This window comes from Danio rerio, chromosome 25 (genome assembly GCF_049306965.1).
Source record: "Danio rerio strain Tuebingen ecotype United States chromosome 25, GRCz12tu, whole genome shotgun sequence".
NCBI lineage: Eukaryota > Metazoa > Chordata > Actinopteri > Cypriniformes > Danionidae > Danio > Danio rerio.
In genome coordinates this window covers 6,673,967-6,695,192 of record NC_133200.1, presented here as the reverse complement: position 1 = coordinate 6,695,192, position 21,226 = coordinate 6,673,967, and the positions used below count along the sequence as shown (strand labels likewise).

The 21,226-nt window shown below is 39.0% G+C and overlaps 1 protein-coding gene across 4 annotated transcripts; it reads left to right on the top strand.

Annotated features, from left to right (window-relative positions):
• The first annotated feature begins 265 nt into the window (after positions 1-265).
• cpeb1a (cytoplasmic polyadenylation element binding protein 1a) lies at positions 266-21,042 on the top strand. 4 transcript variants are annotated; one of them, NM_131725.1, is given in 12 exon segments: positions 266-280; positions 873-978; positions 5,065-5,238; positions 7,906-8,096; positions 9,955-10,210; positions 12,682-12,795; positions 12,883-12,972; positions 14,691-14,827; positions 15,081-15,279; positions 17,346-17,440; positions 17,525-17,605; positions 20,087-20,197. In NM_131725.1, coding segments are annotated over 12 exon segments (1,569 nt in total).
• Positions 21,043-21,226: the final 184 nt, after the last annotated feature.

Sequence of the window (21,226 nt, the reverse complement as noted above, 5' to 3'; positions counted from 1 at the left end):
ATATAAAAAAGACATTGAGGTTAATGCATTATCTGAGATCTGCACTGTATGTTGATTGATTGCGTATGTGCGCGTCACCAGGCCACCTGCGCGCGCGCGTGCGTTGTTAATATTGGAGTCACGCACCTGCTTCATGCAGAAATGGTGCTGTCTTAAACCTGTCTGTCCTGCAGCGGCGTAATACTCGTTTTAAGCGGTCTGAACGGTTTCATAAAGTCCGAATTTTCGTGTTTTTGTTCCTTCAACTTCCTTTTAGACGCTCTGTATGGATTTCCGCAGGGTAAGAGACAGTTTATGTGTGTGAGAGAGACAATCTTGCACACAATTTCGGTTTATCGCATATTAACGGCGCGAAATTTAACATACTGTAAACAAGAAGTAGCAATGAGGCAAACAATAGTATATACTGAGTAATAAAAACAAACATTTCGGATGTGTGAGATAAATAGCATAACAACGCCTAAATTGGGAGTTCACTTAGTTTTGAAATGTGTTCCCTTCCCTTAATAGTAACGTCGATAAAAAAAGTATAAACAAAAATGAGTATGAGTTAGTGAGCTCAATAGCTTTTGGGATTCAAATTCCATTCCGTTTTTCATTTTGTAGATCAAGAAATATAAATTAAAATAGTATAAACACGTTCTAACTCATGTCTAAGTAGCTTACTAGCTTTTGAGATTCATGTTCACTAAATAGTACAGTTTTTTATTGTTTAGTTTGTCTCAAAAATATTATTAATTTTGAGATGTACTCAAATATGAGTATACGTAAGTTTAGTTAGTTGCATAAATTAAAGTGTATGTTGATGTGATTTGACCCTTTTTGCATGCATGGAACAAACAAACAAAATTGCAGTTTTTTTTTTTTAACAGGGAAAGAAGAATTGCTGTTATCCCGCTTATGGAGAATGGTTAGCTCACAGGGCCTTTGGGCCCTTCATAGGTGCCAAACAACACACCAATTGGAAACACACACATGGTGAGATTCACACATATATATAGCCTACAATTGAGCATAAGTACATATTCTTGGTGTTATTGTGAACATTAGGACAGACCATTCCATCATAATGTGTATTTAGAATTTCAGAATGGTAACACTTTGCAAAAAGATTCCAATGGGTATAAAAAGTAAATAAAATCTAACAATGCACAATGCATTTGTTACAGTGTTTACGTTAAGTTACAATGTTACGATTGTAAAAAAGATAAATTCTTCATTTTTTTATGTTAGCTCAGATACATTGTACACTGAAAAAAATGATTCAAAGATGATTTCTTGGATTAACTACTTTGTTTTTAAGGTAAGTGCTTGTAGACAATTTATTTGGGCTGAATTTAAACAAACAAATCAAGTTAAATATAAAACAATTAAATTTAATTTGTTTGTTTTAATTCAACTCATATAAATTAGGCGGTTTTTGCAACGGCATGCCCGCCAGCCCGGGTCTTCATTTATAAACCTGTTATGATCTCCCAAAGAGATGCCATAGCCCCCGCTCTTCACATACACATGCTTACAACAGATGCTCAGTCTCTTAACAGGTTTTTATAGTCTACAGGTTGTTAGGCGGTGCTTTTTGGTTTTCGGCGGGTTTTAGATTTAGAGTTTTAGAGGGTTTTAGAATTTTTGGGCTGGAATCAGTCAGCTACATCTGGCAACGCTGTTTGCTAACTTTTATTAGCTGGATTTAAACGCACTGCTGGCTGTAATTAAAGCAAAGAAAGGTTCCAGAAAGCAAGTAAAACAAAAACAAAAGGCAAAAAATAAAATAAAGAAGTAAATAACAAGGCGAGAATGTGGTAAGATCTGAAAACATGGTAAAAATCAGGTGGCTTTTCTTTTTCTGGATTGCTTCTGAAAACTATCGGTTGAGTTTCGGGAAAGGGTAAGGTGGGAGGATCAGTCGGTTGGTCAGTCAGTCAGTCAGTCAGTCGACAGCGGCCTCTGGTGGATTTACCCAAGAAGAGCATGTGCGCAAGAAAAGTTTGAGCTGTCAAAAAGCGTACACAGTGGCATCTGATGGATTTGCGAAAACAAAAACTGCAAAAAAACATAGCTCCTGGGATCTATCTATCTATCTATCTATCTATCTATCTATCTATCTATCTGTCTGTCTGTCTGTCTGTCTGTCTGTCTGTCTGTCTGTCTGTCTGTCTGTCTGTCTGACGATTCTATCTATCTATCTATCTATCTATCTATCTATCTATCTATCTATCTATCTATCTATCTATCTATCTATCTATCTATCTATCTATCTATCTATCTATCTGTTTGTCTGTCTGTCTGTCTGTCTGTCGATTCTTTCTATCTATCATCTATCTATCTATCTATCTGTTTGTCTGTCTGTCTGTCTGTCTATCTATCTATCTATCTATCTATCTATCTATCTATCTATCTATCTATCTATCTGTCTGTCTGTCTGTCTGTCTGTCTGTCTGTCTGTCGATTCTTTCTATCTATCTATCTATCTATCTATCTATCTATCTATCTATCTATCTATCTATCTATCTATCTATCTATCTATCTGTCTGTCTGTCTGTCTGTCTGTCTGTCTGTCTGTCTGTCTGTCTGTCTGTCTGTCTGTCAATTCTATCTATCTATCTATCTATCTATCTATCTATCTATCTATCTATCTATCTATCTATCTATCTGTCTGTCTGTCTGTCTGTCTGTCTGTCTGTCTGTCTGTCTGTCTGTCTGTCTGTCTGTCTGTCTGTCAATTCTATCTATATCTATCTATCTATCTATCTATCTATCTATCTATCTATCTATCTATCTATCTATCTATCTATCTATCTATCTATCTATCTATCTATCTGTCTGTCTGTCTGTCTGTCTGTCTGTCTGTCTGTCAATTCTATCTATCTATCTATCTATCTATCTATCTATCTATCTATCTATCTATCTATCTATCTATCTATCTATCTATCTATCTGTCTGTCTGTCTGTCTGTCTGTCTGTCAATTCTATCTATCTATCTGTCTATCTATCTATCTATCTATCTATCTATCTATCTATCTATCTATCTATCTATCTATCTATCTATCTATCTATCTATCTATCTATCTATCTATCTATCTATCTATCTGTTTGTCTGTCTGTCTGTCTGTCTGTCGATTCTTTCTATCTATCTATCTATCTATCTATCTATCTATCTATCTATCTATCTATCTATCTATCTATCTATCTATCTATCTATCTATCTATCTATCTATCTATCTATCTATCTATCTATCTATCTGTCTGTCTGTCTGTCAATTCTATCTATCTATCTATCTATCTATCTATCTATCTATCTATCTATCTATCTATCTATCTATCTATCTATCTATCTATCTATCTATCTATCTATCTGTTTGTCTGTCTGTCTGTCTGTCTGTCTGTCGATTCTTTCTATCTATCTATCTATCTATCTATCTATCTATCTATCTATCTATCTATCTATCTATCTATCTATCTATCTATCTATCTATCTATCTATCTATCTATCTATCTATCTGTCTATCTGTCTGTCTGTCTGTCTGTCTGTCTGTTTATCTTATCTATCCATCCATCCATCCACCCACCCACCCACCTATCCATCCATCCATCCACCCATCCATCCATCCATTTATCTGCACAAAAACTGCCAAAAAAAGAAACATATCTCCAGGGACATATTTGGCGTTCTCCAGAAATGTATGTAGAGGTATGTTTTCAGAATGAGCCTGGGTTGTATAAAAACATCAGTGATGCACTTGCTAACACACACAAACACACACACACACACACACACACACACACACACACACACACACACACACACACACACACACACACACAAGATGATTATAAATCAATCATTGTATATATGCTGATTATTCATTCATTCATTTATTTTTCTCAGGCTTAGTCCCTTTATTCATCAGGGGTTGCCACAGCAGAATGAACCACCAACTTATTCAAGGCGAAAAATCAAATAAAGAAGTAAATAACAAGGCGAGAGCGTGGTAAGATCTGAAAACATGGTAAAAATCTAGTGGCTTTTCTTTTTCTGGTTCTGGATTGCTTTTGAAAACACTATCGGTTGGGTTTCGGGAAGGGGTAAGGCGGAAGGATCAGTCGGTCGGTCAGTCATTCAGTCAGTCGACAGCGGCCTCTGATAGATTTATGCGAGAAGAGCATGTGCGAATGGCACTCGCAAGAGAAATTTGAGCTGTCAAAAAGCTTACACAACGGCATCTGATGGATTTGCGAAAATAAAAACTGCTATCTATCTATCTATCTATCTATCTATCTATCTATCTATCTATCTATCTATCTATCTATCTATCTATCTATCTATCTATCTATCTATCTATCTATCTATCTATCTATCTATCTGTCTATTTTAACAGAGTGGGTTCCGGCTAGAAGGGCATCCACTGTGTAAAACAAATGCTGGATTGTCGGTTCATTCCGCTGTGGCTACCACTAACTAATAAAGGGACTAAGCCGAAAAGAAAATGAATGAATGAATATTGATGTCTTATCCTAAAATGTTGATTGTTAAATGTACAGTTTATTCAGATTTATTATTATTATATTTTTATTACTTTTATTTTTTACTGCTACTATTTACTGTTTACTAAGATTTTTTATATATAAAGTTGTATGTTATCTTAATAAAAATAAACTCAATAAAGCAATTATTGAATTGAAAGAGAAAGAGAGAGAGAGAGAGAGAGTCAGATCCGCTGAATCACAGTCTGTCTGTCTCTCTGCTGAGTCAGGCCATGAGCGACAGACAGCACACGTGATTCACACACACACACACACACACACAAATGGGCCGCGGTGAGGCTGTTCTGCCAGACCGAGAGAAAGTGTGTGTGTGTGTGTGATGGAGTGAGTGAGCGTGGCTTTAGCACTAGCAGCAGTGTGTGAGGTTTCAGCTGGTCGCTCACATGTTTAACAGGTCAGTGATGAACACACAGCGGTACGATGAGCTCGTCTGGACCCACGGCAGGTCTGTACGGGACTTGAGCTCGTGTGGGTGTGTGTGTCTGTGTGTTTGACTCTCTCTCTCTCTCTCTGCTGTAGATGGTTCAGGCTCTTCCACAGTTAGCAGTATGCTGTTGGCTCCAGAGCAGCAGGATCATCCGGCCGCTGTGCCCAGCGATGAAGAGCTCAGTCTGGGCCTGCTATCGCTCGCTCTCCCCTGCTGGTATCAGGAGCTCTGGAGCCGCCCTGAAGCCCAGCGGGATGTCCAGACTCGTGAGTGAACCTGTGTGTGTGTGTCCTGTATGTCAAGATGGTTTAGGACACTTTGTGAGTTTTGTGATCATGCTGCTAAAAATTTGTTTTATTAAATCTATTTTTTTGGGATTATATTAACCAAAATATAATTTAAATGTGGGCAACATGGGGGCAGGGGTTAGCACTGTCACCTAACATCAAGAAGGTCGCTGGTTCGAGTCCCGAATGGGCCATTTGACAATTCAGTGTGGAGTTTGCATGCTCTCCCCATGTTCATGTGGGTTTCCTCTGGGTGCTCAGGTTTCCCCCACAGTTCAAACACATGCGCTATAGGTGAATTGAATTAACTAAATTGGCCGAGTGTGTGTGTGAATGAGTGTGTATGGATGATCCTATATGCACTGAGCCGAAGGAAAATGAATGAATGAATAATTTTAATGTAAACATAAATGAAGCTATCTGAATCTATCTGTAGGATCTGATAATATTGAACATATTTTCAAATAAATAATTGCATAAGATATGATGGAAGATCTAAACATCGCTTTAAAAACTTTATCTCTCTTTAAAAATATATCTGTTTCAAACTGTGTGTGCGCATTAATAATTCATACGCAGTGTACAATATCTATCTGTCTGTCTGTCTGTCTGTCTGTCTGTCGATTCTATCTATCTATCTATCTATCTATCTATCTATCTATCTATCTATCTATCTATCTATCTATCTATCTATCTATCTATCTATCTATCTATCTATCTATCTATCTATCTGTCTGTCTGTCTGTCTGTCTGTCTGTCTGTCTGTCTGTCTGTCTGTCTGTCTGTCTGTCTGTCTGTCTGTCTGTCTGTCTGTATGTCTGTCTGTCGATTCTATCTATCTATCTATCTATCTATCTATCTATCTATCTATCTATCTATCTATCTATCTATCTATCTATCTATCTATCTATCTATCTATCTGTCTGTCTGTCTGTCTGTCTGTCTGTCTGTCTGTCTGTCTGTCTGTCTGTCTGTCTGTCTGTCTGTCTGTCTGTCTGTCTGTCTGTCTGTCTGTCTGTCTGTCGATTCTATCTATCTATCTATCTATCTATCTATCTATCTATCTATCTATCTATCTATCTATCTATCTATCTATCTATCTATCTATCTATCTATCTATCTATCTATCTATCTATCTATCTATCTATCTATCTATCTATCTATCTATATATATATCTATCTATCTATCTATCTATCTATCTATCTATCTATCTATCTATCTATCTGTCTGTCTGTCTGTCTGTCTGTCTGTTCGTCCGTCTGTCTGTCTTTTATTCAATCTATTTGGACTGAGGCTTATATGCTGAGAGCTATATTTGGTAATAAAAAGGTTGTTAGTAGTAGTTCATTTCATTGCTAAAAGGTAGATTTATATAGATGTTTACTTTATTTATATGTATATTCGCATGTAAAAAGGTCATAAAAGCTAAAACAGTTATTTGTAACTAATAATTTATCTATAAATGAAATTAAATAAAATATTTAAATGAAATATGGAATTAAAAACTGAATGTTTATGTTATAATATAGTTATAGTACTGATATAGTACTAATAGTACTGATCTGAGCAAAGTGAATTGTAATTAATTATAATGTATAAAACAATGAAAATATGTAATTTAGCTGGTCGTTACAAACTTGAAAATTAAACTAATTGATTAAAATAAATGTATTTTATGTATTTCTTGTACATTGAAGCACTAACAATACTGCTAAAGCAATGTTTTAATGTTTTTGTCGGTGTTTGTGTGTGTGTGTGTGTGTGTGTGTGTGTGTGTGTGTGTGTGTGTGTGTGTGTGTGTGTGTGTGTGTGTGTGTGTGTGTGTGTTGGTGGATTGTTCTGGAAGCTCTGAACTCTACTGATGTCTCATAACTTCATTTCTCACTCATGACTAATCATTTTCACACCGTTCACGAGGACGGAACACTGGCTTCATGAGCATTGCTTGTGTTTCATTTTGACTTTCCCTTTAGCTTCCCTGTCTCCGATTACAAGCGTAAATGTGTCCATCCCTGATTTAAATGAAAGCCTTGATGTGCCTAGGGTTTGTTCTGACCCAAATCCAGTAATAGACACACACACACACACACACACACACACTGAGCTTATTTCTGCTGTCTCATCCAGCATTCATTCACATTTATTCAGTGCTGTTTTCATAACACTCTAAAAAAACGTACAGATGATAAGTCTTTATTCAGTTCTAGTTTACAGGCTCTCAACTAAACTGTTTTATTTGATTCAATGCATTTAACTTCAATACAACTTGACTTTGCAAACATAGGTTTAACCCAGATGCTATTGCAATTACAATAAGAAATAATTTAGCTTGTTTTTTGTTTTATTTGAAGACCCCAAATGATATATACAGTACAGTGGATTCGGAAAGTATTGATATTTCCACATTTTTTATGTTACAGCCTTATTCCAAAATGGATAAAATTCATTTATTTCCTCAAAATTCTACACACAATATTCCATAATGACAATGTGAAAAAAAGATTATATAAATTCCACAATAATAAATTCCACAATAAATGTATTACTAATTGCTTATACATGTTAAAAGAAACATTATCTAACACTAACTAATGGACAGTTATTTTAAAGTGTTATCAAAAAATCTTACATTTTCTCTTGTGCAGCATTGAATCTCTTGGGTTCATCACGAGGTGATGGTGATTGGGTTCAGCATCAGGCTCTCCAGGCCCATGAGTCTGCAGGAGGACGAGATTCACTGACCCCCACACTGGAGACTCACTCTCTGCTACACTCCGGCTCCAGCAGCCCTGTCAACTCCGAGAACAGCGCCGTCTCTTCAGGGTCAGAGCACCTGGTGAGCAAACCAATGAACGCTTTTCATATTTCTGGGTTTCTCTGTGGCGCAAGTCGTCATTGTTGGGTAAACTTAGAGTGCAGTGAATGGGAGAGAACAACAATTGAATTGAATTGAATTGAATTGAATTTAATTTAATTTAATTTAATTTAATTTAATTTAATTTAATTTAATTTAATTTAATTTAATTTAAGAAAATCTCTGCGATGGTGTTGTCAAGGCTTTCAAAAAAGGGGTAAAAAATTGTATGATACTGATGACGGCAGCCAGATGAGAGAACGTTCTCATTGATGCTGCATTAAAAAACATCTAGCATGAATGGGAATTTGTTTTTTTGTAATTTGATGCAAAGATAATATAATACATACACACATATAAATGTTCATATGTTTTTTATTTTATTTTCTGCTTTTATTTTATTAGTATTATTATTATTTTATTGCAAAAGTTCAGTATCTCAAAACTACGGAGACCCAGAAGGGATGTGATAGTGGGGAAAAATGGGTGGGAGAAAAAAAAACAGTGACAGGAAAATATATTTTTTTTTTTAAGTTTTTGGGTTCCCTCGCAAAGATGTTTTGTGTTATCTCGTAAAACAGTTTTTCCACAAACACTTCCTGTTCACTTCATACATGTCAATTGTCAACCCTCTCGTTTTTGCCGGGATTCTCCCGTATTTTACCATTCTATCCCTCTATTTTCCTAACATTACATATTTTCACATATTTCTCATGTATTTTTAATCTTGAAAGCACGTTAAAATCGTCTAAAAATGTCCGTATTCACTTTCTTTTTGTTTTGTTTTTTTTTGAACAAACAAATTTCGTCGCAATTATAGTTGTGTTTAAAATAAAACACACAGGATGGACATGTCTACATATTATTTAGAGGATTTGTCTGTTTAAACACACACACGAATATCAAAGGGTCCTGCACTTTCGCTCCTCTTTAAATGGCGTGTACAGAAGCTGATCTGTGATCAGTTTATCATAAGGAGGGCGTCCGTATACATGCATTCTCTGATTCAGAGGTTGCATTTGAAGGGCGATGATCGACACACAGCTTTAATGGAAAGTTCAAGAGTTCACACTTAGCTGACGATTGATAATAAAGCTTGTTTGGCATGCTGTCCCGCAAGAGAGCCCTGAGCTTATCAGATCCTTGAGCCCTGGGCTCCCTCCTGTTGCAGAGGTAGAGGGGAGTTTGAGGGTCAAGTAGATCTCGATGCTCTTCAAGACGAAGATATTGAGATGAGAAACGTCTGGTTATTTATAGTGAGTTAAGGATCGTCTGATAGCTAAAGTTGGAACAGCAGTGAGCAATCAAGCACGTGATCATCTCAAAATTTGTTTATAAATAAACTTCACAAAGTGAATGCAGACATTTTTATATTCATTTCAGCGTGCTTTCAAGATTAAAAATAACAAGAAATATGGTAAAATACTTAATGATAGAGGGATAGAATGGTAAAATACAGGAGAATCCCAGCAAAAAATGGGAGAGTTGACATGTATAAAGTCAACAGGAAGTGTTTGTGGAAAAGTTAAAAAACTATATATTTTCCTATCACAGTTTTTTTTTCTCCTATGCATTTTTTTTTTCTTCCACCCATTCTTTTTCCCACCATCACGTCCCTTCCGGGTCTCCGTACAAAACAGCTCAGATCTTTTTTTATTTATTTATTTTCAAATTTAAATGCAGATTTCTCTATTTGTACTTGTGATTTTTCTACGTTAAAATCAAAGCTGTTTTGATTGCTGTAATTTCATTGCATTACTGACTGCATAGTGGATCAAACTCTTTTGTTGATTTTAATGATCATTATTTTATTGAGTATTAATCTGTGTGTCTCCGTCAGGCGTCTCTCAGAGTTTCTCCTCCGTTGCCGCTGTTGCTCTCAGGACTGCGTGTGGAGGACCTGAAATTAGGCTCAGATGTTGGTTTGGATCAGAATCCGCTGAACGCCTTCATGAACGCCTCCAGCGGCCGGGCTGAGAGCTCCGTGTTCGGCCGTTGGTCCACAGGTCCCGTCTGGCCAGGCTGGGACACTTTGGGCTTGAATAAACCCTCATTCTGCATCGAGAGAGAGGCGAAGCTTCATAAACAAGCTGCAGGTACACGTTAACATCAGCAAAACTTATTTAAAAATCTACATTTATTTCTGCATTGTTTTACAGTGTTTAAATATATGTGAAATTTAGAAAAGACATTTTTTTGGCAACACTACAATATGAGACGTAGTTAATATTAGTTATTATTTGCAGGCAGTTAGCTCTCTCAGTAGCTCTCAGTAGGTCAGTACCTGATTGGGAGACCACATGGGATAGCTAAGTTGCTGTAGGAAGTGGTGTTAGTGAGACCAGCAGGGGGAGCTCAACCTGTGGTCCAGTATATCGATGGGGGCTCAGTGAGCGCCGTCTTTTGGATGAGATGTTAAACTGAGGTCCTGACTCTCTGTGGTCGTTAAAAATCCCAGGATGTCCTTAGTAAAAGAGTAGAGGTTTAATCCTGGCCAAATTTGCCCACTGGCCTCTGTCCATCATGGCCTCCTAACCATCCCCATATGATTGGCTTCATCACTCTCTCTCCTCTCCACCAATCAGATGATGTGTGGTGTGCGGTCTGGCACAATATGGCTGCCGTCGCATCATCCAGGTGGATGCTGCACACTGGTGGTGGATGAGGAGATTCCCCTAATGTGTAAAGCACTTAAAGTGTCTAGAAAAGTGCTATTAAAATTAAGGAATTATTATAATATGATCATTATTTTTTAACTAACATGAGCAAACAATGAACAAAAATGACTAATGCATTATTAAAATCAAGTACCTGTTAACCTGTTAATTTACTGTGAGTTAACTTGAACTAACAATGAAAAGCTTTTTTCAATAACTAACGTAAAGAATTATGAATGAAAACTGTGATAAATGTTTTGTATATTGTTTGCTTGTGTTAGTAAATGCATTAAGTTAAGGATAAAGTACATTCAGGAGGTTGTCTTCACAGAATAAAACCCTTTGATCTGTTTATTATTATATAAAACGGCTTTATTAGTCCAACAACCATCCTGGATGAACTTTATTCTGTTAATTACGCAGCTACTTTCCACAAAGCATACAAATTAGACACAGAACATTGTTCTGTGCCCTAATAATTTAATAATTAATAATTAATAATAATTAATAATTTAATAATTAATTCTTTAAGTAAATGCGTGAGGGTGGCGCATTGGGTAGCGCTATTGCCTCACAGCAAGAAGTTCGCTGGTTCGAGGCTCCGCTGGGACAGTTGCCGTTTCTGTGTGGAGTTTGGATGCTGTCCCCGTGTTGGCGTGGGTTTTCTCCGGGTGCTCCGGTTTCCTCCACAGTCCAAACACATGCGCTATAGGTGAATTGGGTAAGCTAAATTGTCCGTAGTGTATGTGTGTGAATGAGTGTGTATGGGTGTTTCCCAGTGATGGGTTGCAGCTGGAAATCTACTGCGTAAAACATATGCTGGATAAGTTGGCGGTTCATTTCGCTGTGTCGACCCCTGATTAATAAAGGGACTAAGCCGAAAAGAAAATGAATGAATGAATAAAATTAAATGCAAAGCTAACAGAGCTGAAAACAGCTGATGGAGTATACACTAACTTGCGCATTGTTCAGTCACAAGATGGCACCAAACAGTCAAAAACGCAAAGCTGACAGAAACGAAACTGGCTGGATAAGGCAAGGTCGCTGGTTCGAGCCTCGGCTGGGTCAGTTGTAGTTTCTGTGTGGAGTTTGTATGTTCTCCCCGTGTTGGCGTGGGTTCCCTTTGGGTGCTCCTGTTTCCCCCACAGTCCAAAGACATGCGGTTATAGGTAAATTGAGAAAGCTAAATTGACCGTAGTGTATGTGTGTGAATGAGTGTGTATGGATGTTTCCCAGAGATGGATTGTGGCTGGAAGGGCATCCGCTGTGTAAAAAATATGCTGAATAAGTTGGCGGTTCATTCTGCTGTGGCGACCCTGGACTAATAAAGGGACTAAAGTCGAAAAGAAAATGAATGAATGAATGAAGATGGCACCAACTGTCAAAACACTCAAAACTGTTGTGTCAGATGAATTTGATTGTAGTTGATAACATATGGATGTGAACTTATTCACCAATCAGAATCAAGTATTTCAGAGAGCCATGTAATATTAACTATGTGTCCCCTATTGTGAAGTGTTACCCATATTTACATATATTAAAAATGTTAGGTTGCAGCTGGAAGTGCATCCGCCGCATAAAAATATTTGTGTCTTACCAAAATAATTGGCAGTTCATTCCGCTGTGGTGATCCCTGATAATTCAGAGTTATTCACCCGAAGTTAGTGAGTTACAATGTTTTTTCTAGTAATAACAGACGGTGGTCCTCGTGCAATACCGTCATGGCCCACCGGGGGGCGGTGGCCCACATGTTAAAAACCATGGATCTAAAAACAGTCTAAATCCTCCATTCTTTCTTTTCTTTTCATATTTTGTGGCTATTATTTCAGGCTCTGTATGGTTACAAATATATCTGCACTCTTTCTGGCATTTATTCATATTTTTTAATAGTATGATTGATCTTCTTACAGCCGTGAATGAAGCCTCATACAGCTGGGAGGGAAGTCTTCCTCCGCGTCACTACAAAACCCCAGTGTACTCCTGTAAAGTGTTTCTGGGAGGAGTGCCGTGGGACATCACGGAGGGTGATCTGACCACACACACATCCCTAATGGAGATTATTGTGAATCAGCTCACAGTTTGTGAATGACAGTGTTTGTTTTTCTGTGCAGCGAGTCTGCAGAGCACATTTAGTGTATTTGGCCCATTGAAAGTGGAGTGGCCTGGTAAAGATGGCAAACATCCGCGATGTCCTCCTCAAGGTAACAGTAAAGTGTTTTGATTGTGATTTCATTTTACAATTTAGTCTCATCATACTAATGCTGAGTTCAGACTGCAGGATTTTCAAAGTAGTGGCAGATGTTTTCACACTGCTTGACTATCTGTGGTAGCACTCCTTTGCTGCTGTGTTTACACTGCAAGATGGATCGGCAACAGGGGGTTTCACACTGCATGACTTTACAATGGTGGCCCGTTTGCACTGAGTGGTACGGTATGGTTCGGTACGCTTTTATGGCCGTTTCCTCTGTCAAAGTGTACCTAAAAGCAAACTGTACCGTACCACTTGTTGGTCACCCTTTGCAAAGGGTACCAACAGGCACAAAGGGTACCATAAGGCGGAGCAAGACACGCAACTGAATGCTATTGGTTTACAGAGATACGTCGCACGCAGAACAGGAGGATGACAACAAAGGAAGCACCATTTTTAAAAATACAGCCGAGACATTACACCGTAATACTATATACATATAATAACAAGATATCATAACAGGAAACTTTATCTCAGTGTTCAAACTACGTCTCACAACCAAACACGCGAGAAATGACATAGAAACAATGCGAGGTCACAAAGTATATTCAATTCAGTTCAGCTTTATTTGTATAGCGCTTTTACAATGTAGATTGTGACAAAGCAGCTTCACATAGAAGATTATAGTCAATTGAATCAGTGTCAGTCCAGTTTTCAGTGTTTAAGTTCAGTTTAGCTCAGTTCAGTGTGGTTTAATAATCACCACTGAGAGTCCAAGAGCAAATTTATCGATTCACAGCTCTACAGGTCCCAAACCACGCAAGCCAGTGGCGACAGCGGTGAGGAAAAACTTCACCAATTGGTGAAAGTGAAGAATTAAAAAACCTCAAGAGAAACCAGGCTCAGTTGGGCACGACCATTTCTCCTCTGGCCAAACCTCTTGTGCAGAGCTGCAGTCTAGGCGCTGGAGAAGCTGGACATCTGCGAGACTCATCTGTTCCCGGAGCGTCACAGGAATCAGTCTCATGCTCTCCACTCTTCCATGACCACCACAGCAGCTGCTCAGGACTGGTCCAGGATGCTAGAAACCTTGGCATCATCTCATCGCGGGTCTTGGATTGCATTAGTGGCGCTGCATAGTCTCTTGGGGCCTCGGGATATCTATTAGGCATACGGTTATATGAAGAGAGAATTATGAGTAGGGCGGGAAGTTTTGCGAATCTCCGGATACCCGCAAACGAGTGATGATCTCCCGGTAATCTCGCGTCTCCCTCCCGGTCCTCAAATAGGCATCGTCGCGCACCCTCCTCACCCCTCCTCACCGCATCTCTCCTCAGACACGTCGCGCGCGCACCCTGTCAATCACCACCAAACTACCACCTCTCCTGACAGCTGAGCAGGACGCTGCAAAATAAACCCTAAAACTCTGACCAATGTGAGGAGAGTTTACTCGCACGTGACTTGTTTTAGCTCTTTTGTTCCGATTAGAAACTTTGCAGTGTGAAAGCGAACCGCTCCAAGAGCAAGAGCAACAATGTAACAATTGTAATCTCTGTTTCGGAACAAATGAATCGATTCACAGGTGTGAAAGCACCCTAAGACTCAAAATCACCCCAAAGTGGATAAAAACATCCCCAACAGCACACAAGAGTTAATTTAACCCCTATTTGACCCACTATTCTATATAATAAGTGTTCTCCAGAAAGTAAGTGTTGATTTGTGTCCCTGTAGGTTATGTCTATCTACTGTTTGACTGGGAGAAGTCTGTGAAGTCTCTCCTGCAGGCCTGTACTCAACACCGCCTGCAGGCCGACGACTATCTCCAGTTTTACTACAAACTCTCCAGCAGGAGGATCCACAGCAAAGACGTGAGGAGAAAACATGTGCTGCTTCCCAATTCGCATACTGTCCATCCTATATAGTATTCGAAAACAGAATTAGTATGTCTCAAACCGTAGCATATTGAAACGAGTATGCCAAAGATTCCCATATGGTCTACTATTTCTGGTAGAAACGTAGTATATGCACACAGACTTTTAATTTTCAATATTAAGATTATGTCTTGTCACTATCAGTAACCTCTGACCCTTGACCCCTACCTCTGACCTCCTGTTTCCGCAGGTGCAGGTCATCCCCTGGGTGATTTCAGACAGTAATTTTATCCGCTGTCCCTCTCAGCGCCTCTGCCGCAATAAGACTGTGTTTGTGGGCGCTCTGCACGGGATGTTGAACGCTGAGGGTCTGGCTCACATCATGGATGAGCTCTTTGGGGGTGTCATGTACGCCGGCATCGACACAGACAAGCACAAGTATCCTATAGGTCTGTGCATGCCACCTTTGTCATTATTAAATAATAATCAAACTGGTCTGACTCGGGTTGCTATGTCTTTTCCAACTGATCCAACTTATGATTTTCTAAAAAATGACCCACAAAATTTGGAAAAGTCCCATTGACTTAACATTGGGTCAAACTTTGTGACCTTATAACTTAGCACCAGACTGTCATACTAACTTAGAGTTGGGCTCATTTAACTCAGACCACCAATCTGTCAATCACTGATGACCTTTACACTTATTAGCCACACCCTAGGAACCACTTATGACACCCTAGCAACTGTCCTATAGTCTTCCAATGTAAAAACTGCCATTGAACATTGGACATACTAACTACATACCAATCCATACTAGAAACATAGCCTACTAACAACATACCAACATACTAATCATTCTAGAAATATACTTAACAACATGCTAATTCATACTAAATTCATGCTAACATGCTAATTCATACTAGAACCATGCAAATTTGTTAGCATCTGTCTAGCAACCACTCAGAATATCTTAGTAACCCCCTAGCAACACCTTAGCAACCGCCTAGCAACACCTTAGCAACGCCTTAGCAACCACTCAGAAAACACTAACAACCACCTAACAACACCTTAGCAATGACCTACAATACCTTAGCAACCGCCTAGCAACAACCACCTAGCAATCCCTTGGCAACTGCCTAGCAACCATCTAGCAACACCTTAGCAACACCCTAGCAACTGCCTAGCAATTCCTTAACAACTAATCAGAACACCCTCGCAACCACCTAGCAACACCTTAGCAAAGACCTAAAACACCTCAGCAACCACCTTGCAACGCCTTAGCAACCACTCAGAACATACTAGCAACCACCTAGCGACACTATAACAATGATCTAGAATACCTTAGCAACCATCTAGCAAAACCCTTTAACTACCTTACAATGCCTTCGCAACCACTAAAAACACTTTAGCAATCTCCTAGCAATATCTTAGCAACCACATAAAACAGCCTAGCAATGCCTTAGCAACTATTCAGAACCCTCTATCAACCACCTAGCAGGAAACATGCCAGTACATACTAGAAACATAGCCAACTAACAACACACTAATCATACTAGAAATATACTTAACAATATGCTAGCTCATACTAAATTCATGCTAACATGCTAATTCATACCAGAACCATGCAAATTCGTAAGCAACTGCCTAGCAACCACTCAGAACATCTTAGCAACCCCCTAGCAACACCTTAGCAACCGCCTAGCAAGACCTTAGCAATTACTCAAAACCCTAACAACCACCTAACAACACCATAGCAACAACCTAGAATACATTAACAACCGCCTAGCAACATCTTAGCGACCACCTAGCAATGACTTAGCAACTGCCTAGCAACCCTCTAGCAACACCTTAGCAACCACATAGCAACACCCTAGCAGCATCTTTGTAACCACCTAGCAACTAATCAACACCCCAGCAACCGCCTAGCAACACCTTATCAAAGACCTAGAACACCTTAGCAACCACTCAGAACACACTGGCAACCACTTAATAACACTATAACAATGATCTCGAATACCTTAGCAACCACCTAGCAAAACCTTAGGAACCGCATAACAATGTCTTCGCAACCACTCAAAACACGTTAGCAACCACCTAGCAATATCCAAGCAACCACATAAAATACCCTAGCAATGCCTTAGCAACCATTCAGCAACCCTCTATCAACCACCTAGCAAGAAACATGCCAGTCCATGCTAGAAACATGCATACATGTACTTATCCATCTATGCCAACGGTCTCAAACTTCTTAAAAACTACTTCAATCATTTCATTTTTAAAGCTACCTCAAACTTTCAGACAAGGCTTTCTCAGGCCACCATAAAGTTTGCCTATGAACTTTACTTTTCTAGTTACTTTCTGTAATTGTAGTTAATTGATTATTTTTGATATTCAGATAATTATATGTAATGTTACTTATAATATTCTTGCCTTAAATAATGTAAATATAAGCAAAGACAAAATGAGTGACCTTTAAAGGGCCATCATGAGTAAATGAGCTGCTTTCTTGATCTAGGTTCAGGCAGAGTGACGTTCAGGAGCCAGAGGAGCTACTTGAAAGCGGTCACTGCAGCATTTGTGCAGATAAAAACCTCCAAGTTTACCAAGAAGGTACAGATTCTGGATCAGATAAACAATGGCTTGAGATCAGCCCAGTTTATTTACCTCATTTCAGTTTCTGTCTTGCCTCTGTAGGTCCAGATTGACCCGTATCTGGATGACTCCATCTGCCAAATATGTAGCAGTCAGCCTGGGCCGTTCTTCTGTAGGGCTCAGGTGGGAATCAGACGAGTTACCTTCTCAGTTTTACACAGTTATAAACACCTACTGAATATGTAGAGCTGTGGCGAAAAAAAAAATCATTATAGGCTAGTTTTTAACAACAGATGGTGCTCTAGACTAGTTTTTAACAACAGACTGCACTCTAGGCTAGTTTTTAACAGCAGATGGCACTTTAGGCTAGTTTTGACAACAGATGGCACTCTAGGCTAGTTTTTAACAGCAGATGATGCTCTAGACAAATTTTTAACGGCAGACGGTGCTCCAGACTAGTTTTTTTATACTGGACAGCGCTCTAGGCAGGTTTTTAACAGCAGATTGTGCACTAGGCTAATTGCAGATGATGCTCTAGACTAATTTTTAACAGCTGATGATGCTTTAGGCTAACAGCAGATGGTGCTCCATGCTAGTTTTTAATACCAGAGAGTGCTCTAGGCTAGTTTTAACAACAGATGCCATTCCAGTTTATAACAGTAGATAGTGCTCTAGACTACTTTTTAATAGTAAATGGCGCTCTAGGCTAGTTTTAACCCCAGATGGTGCTCTAGGCTAGTTTTAACAGCTGATGGTACTTTAGGCTAGTTTTTAACAGCAGATGGTGCTCTAGGCTAGTTTTAACAGCTGATGGTGCTTTAGGCTAGTTTTTAACAGCTGATGATGCTCTAGGTTAGTTTTTAACAGCAGATGGTGTGCTAGGCTAACAGCAGATGGTGCTCCAGGCTAGTTTTTAATACCAGAGAGTGCTCTAGGGTAGTTTTAACAACAGATGCCATTCTAGTTTATAACAGTAGATGGTGCTCTAGACTAGTTTTTAACAGCAGAGGGTGCTCTAGACTAGTTTTTAACAGCAGATGGTGCTCTAGGCTAGTTTTTACCAGCAGATCGTGCTCTAGGCTAGTTTTTAACAGCAAATGGTGCTCTAGGCTAGTTTTTAATAGCAGATGGTGCTCTAGGCTAGTTTTTACCAGCAGATAGTGCTCTAGGCTAGTTTTTAACAGCAAATGGTGCTCTAGGCTAGTTTTTAATCACAGATGGCGCTCTAAGCTAGTTTTTAACAGCAGATGGCGCTCTAGGCTAGTTTTTACCAACAGATGGCGCTCTAGGCTAGTTTTTAATCACAGATGGCGCTCTAAGCTAGTTTTTAACACCAGATGGCGCTCTAGGCTAGGTTTTAACACCAGATGGCGCTCTAGGCTAGTTTTTAATCACAGATGGCGCTCTAAGCTAGTTTTTAACACCAGATGGCGCTCTAGGCTAGCTTTTAATCACAGATGGCGCTCTAAGCTAGTTTTTAACACCAGATGGCGCTCTAGGCTAGGTTTTAACAGCAAATAGCGCTCTAGGCTAATTTTTAACAACAGATGGCCCTCTAGGCTAGTTTTCAATAGCAGATAGCACTCTAGGCTAGGTTTTAACAGCAGATGGCGCTCTAGGCTAGTTTTTACCAACAGATGGCGCTCTAGGCTAGGTTTTAACAGCAAATAGCGCTCTAGGCTAATTTTTAACAACAGATGGCCCTCTAGGCTAGTTTTTAAGAGCAGATAGCACTCTAGGCTAGGTTTTAACAGCAGATGGCGCTCTAGGCTAGTTTTTACCAACAGATGGCGCTCTAGGCTAATTTTTAACAGCAGATGGCGCTTTAGGCTAGTTTTTAACAGCAGATAGTGCTCTAGGCTAGTTTTTAACAGCAGATGGTGCTCTAGGCTAGTTTTTAATCACAGATGGCGCTCTAAGCTAGTTTTTACCAGCAGATGGCGCTCTAGGCTGGTCTTTAACAGCAGATGGTAATCTAGGCTAGTTTTTAACAGTAGATGGTGCTCTAGATTAGTTTTTAATAACAGATGGTGCTCTAGGCTAGTTTTTAACAGCAGATGTAGCTCAAGGTTAGTTTTTTAACAGCAGATGATGCTCTAGGTTAGTCTATAACAGCAGATGGTGCGCTAGGCTAGTTTTTAACAGCAGATGATGCTCTAGGTTAGTCTATAACAGCAGATGGTGCGGTAGGCTAGTTTATAACAGCATATGGCACTCTAGGCTAGTTTTTAATCACAGATGGTGCTCTAAGCTAGTTTTTAACAATAGATAATGGTCTAGGCTAGTTTTCAATTTAATCAGGTGGCCACTATTTATTTCCACCCATTTGCCTTCCCTATTTATTACCATGCTCAGAAAAAAAAGTATTTCGTAATAATAATAATAATAATAATAATTTTGCTTATTGTTTTACAATTATTAAAAGTTGTTGGTTATTGGGCAAGTGCATTCCTATCTCATAACCTGTGAAAGTTCATAATATTTCAGCTCATTATAGAGTATAAATGAAACCAGACTGGTTTCATGTCAATTGTGTCACATGTTAAAAAGCTTCTTACATTGCTTGATGTTGGAAACAGCTATTTTTTTATTGTATTATTTGAATGTATTTTTATAATCACACTGGCCCTATTGTGACTAAAGCACATTTCTAACTCTTTTCAGGCCTGTTTTAAATACTACTGTCGGTCATGCTGGCACTGGCGTCACTCCCTGGACGTGTTGAGCAGCCATCAGCCTCTCATGCGCAACCAGAAGAGCCTAAACCCAACCTAAACCCCCCGAGTGGGAAAGAGTCCGGACTCACTTCACTGTTTTGGGATGTTTGTGTGAGGGAAGTTTCTGCATTGTATTGCACTGCTCTCGTTCTCGTTCATCAAGCCTCTATGCACACTTAAGGGTTCATCGATGGTGACCCATTTGCACAGTTAACTAGACAGCCATCGCCGTAGAGATCTGATTTTAATAGTCGTGTTTTTATTTTAGATTTGGCATGCACAGAATATTAGTTTATTATCTCGCAGGTTTGACCCCTTGATGCAGGCAAATGCCAGTCGGTGCCTTTGGCTTCTCTTTATTTTAGTATTTATTTAAAGGCTTTTCTACTGCTGGTTTGGGCTTTTATGTAAACAGATGCTTTAGGTTTGTCATTTTTTAACACTCTATTAAGTGGTCGAGCATCTTGGCTTGGAAAATGCTCCAGGAAGTGACATCACAGCGGGCTGATGCTGTTGCTTAGCGCCGTCGTCAATCATCCATTCTATTGAATATAACACTGTTAGGATCTCTGTGGTGTTTGTAGTTTTTTTAATCAAATAGCAGGTTTTATTTGAAATATAGCACTAGGAAAAGGTTTGCCTGTGGTTTTAAAGATGTTTATTTGAGCAGATGGAGTTCTCACTTCGAGTTTTGTTGTTTGTTATTAAACACTCGTAAACCTTAGTTGAGTAATTGAATGTGTTTCTCACTCAAGTCGTGCCAAAGAGCTTCATCTCTTCCTCGTTGCCTTTTTGCGGCCGCTTTTTAGGGTTTCAAAGTCTCTACCTCATTGCTCTGCAAGTATTGCTATGGTTAATTACAAATGTTCAGATCCGACTAAATAAAGTTGTTGAAGCATCAAAGTTCTCCTGGATGTTCGTTTATTTCAGTGAGCAAACAATAAAGTGCTTCAAAACGAGTTGATTCAGTCAAATATACAGAAACATTCTGTTGAATCATCAAAATGGTTGTTAAAAAGCAAATTATTGACTATAAATGTATAGAAGTTCATAAAAAAACACCTATTATGCCTCATAACAAGATATA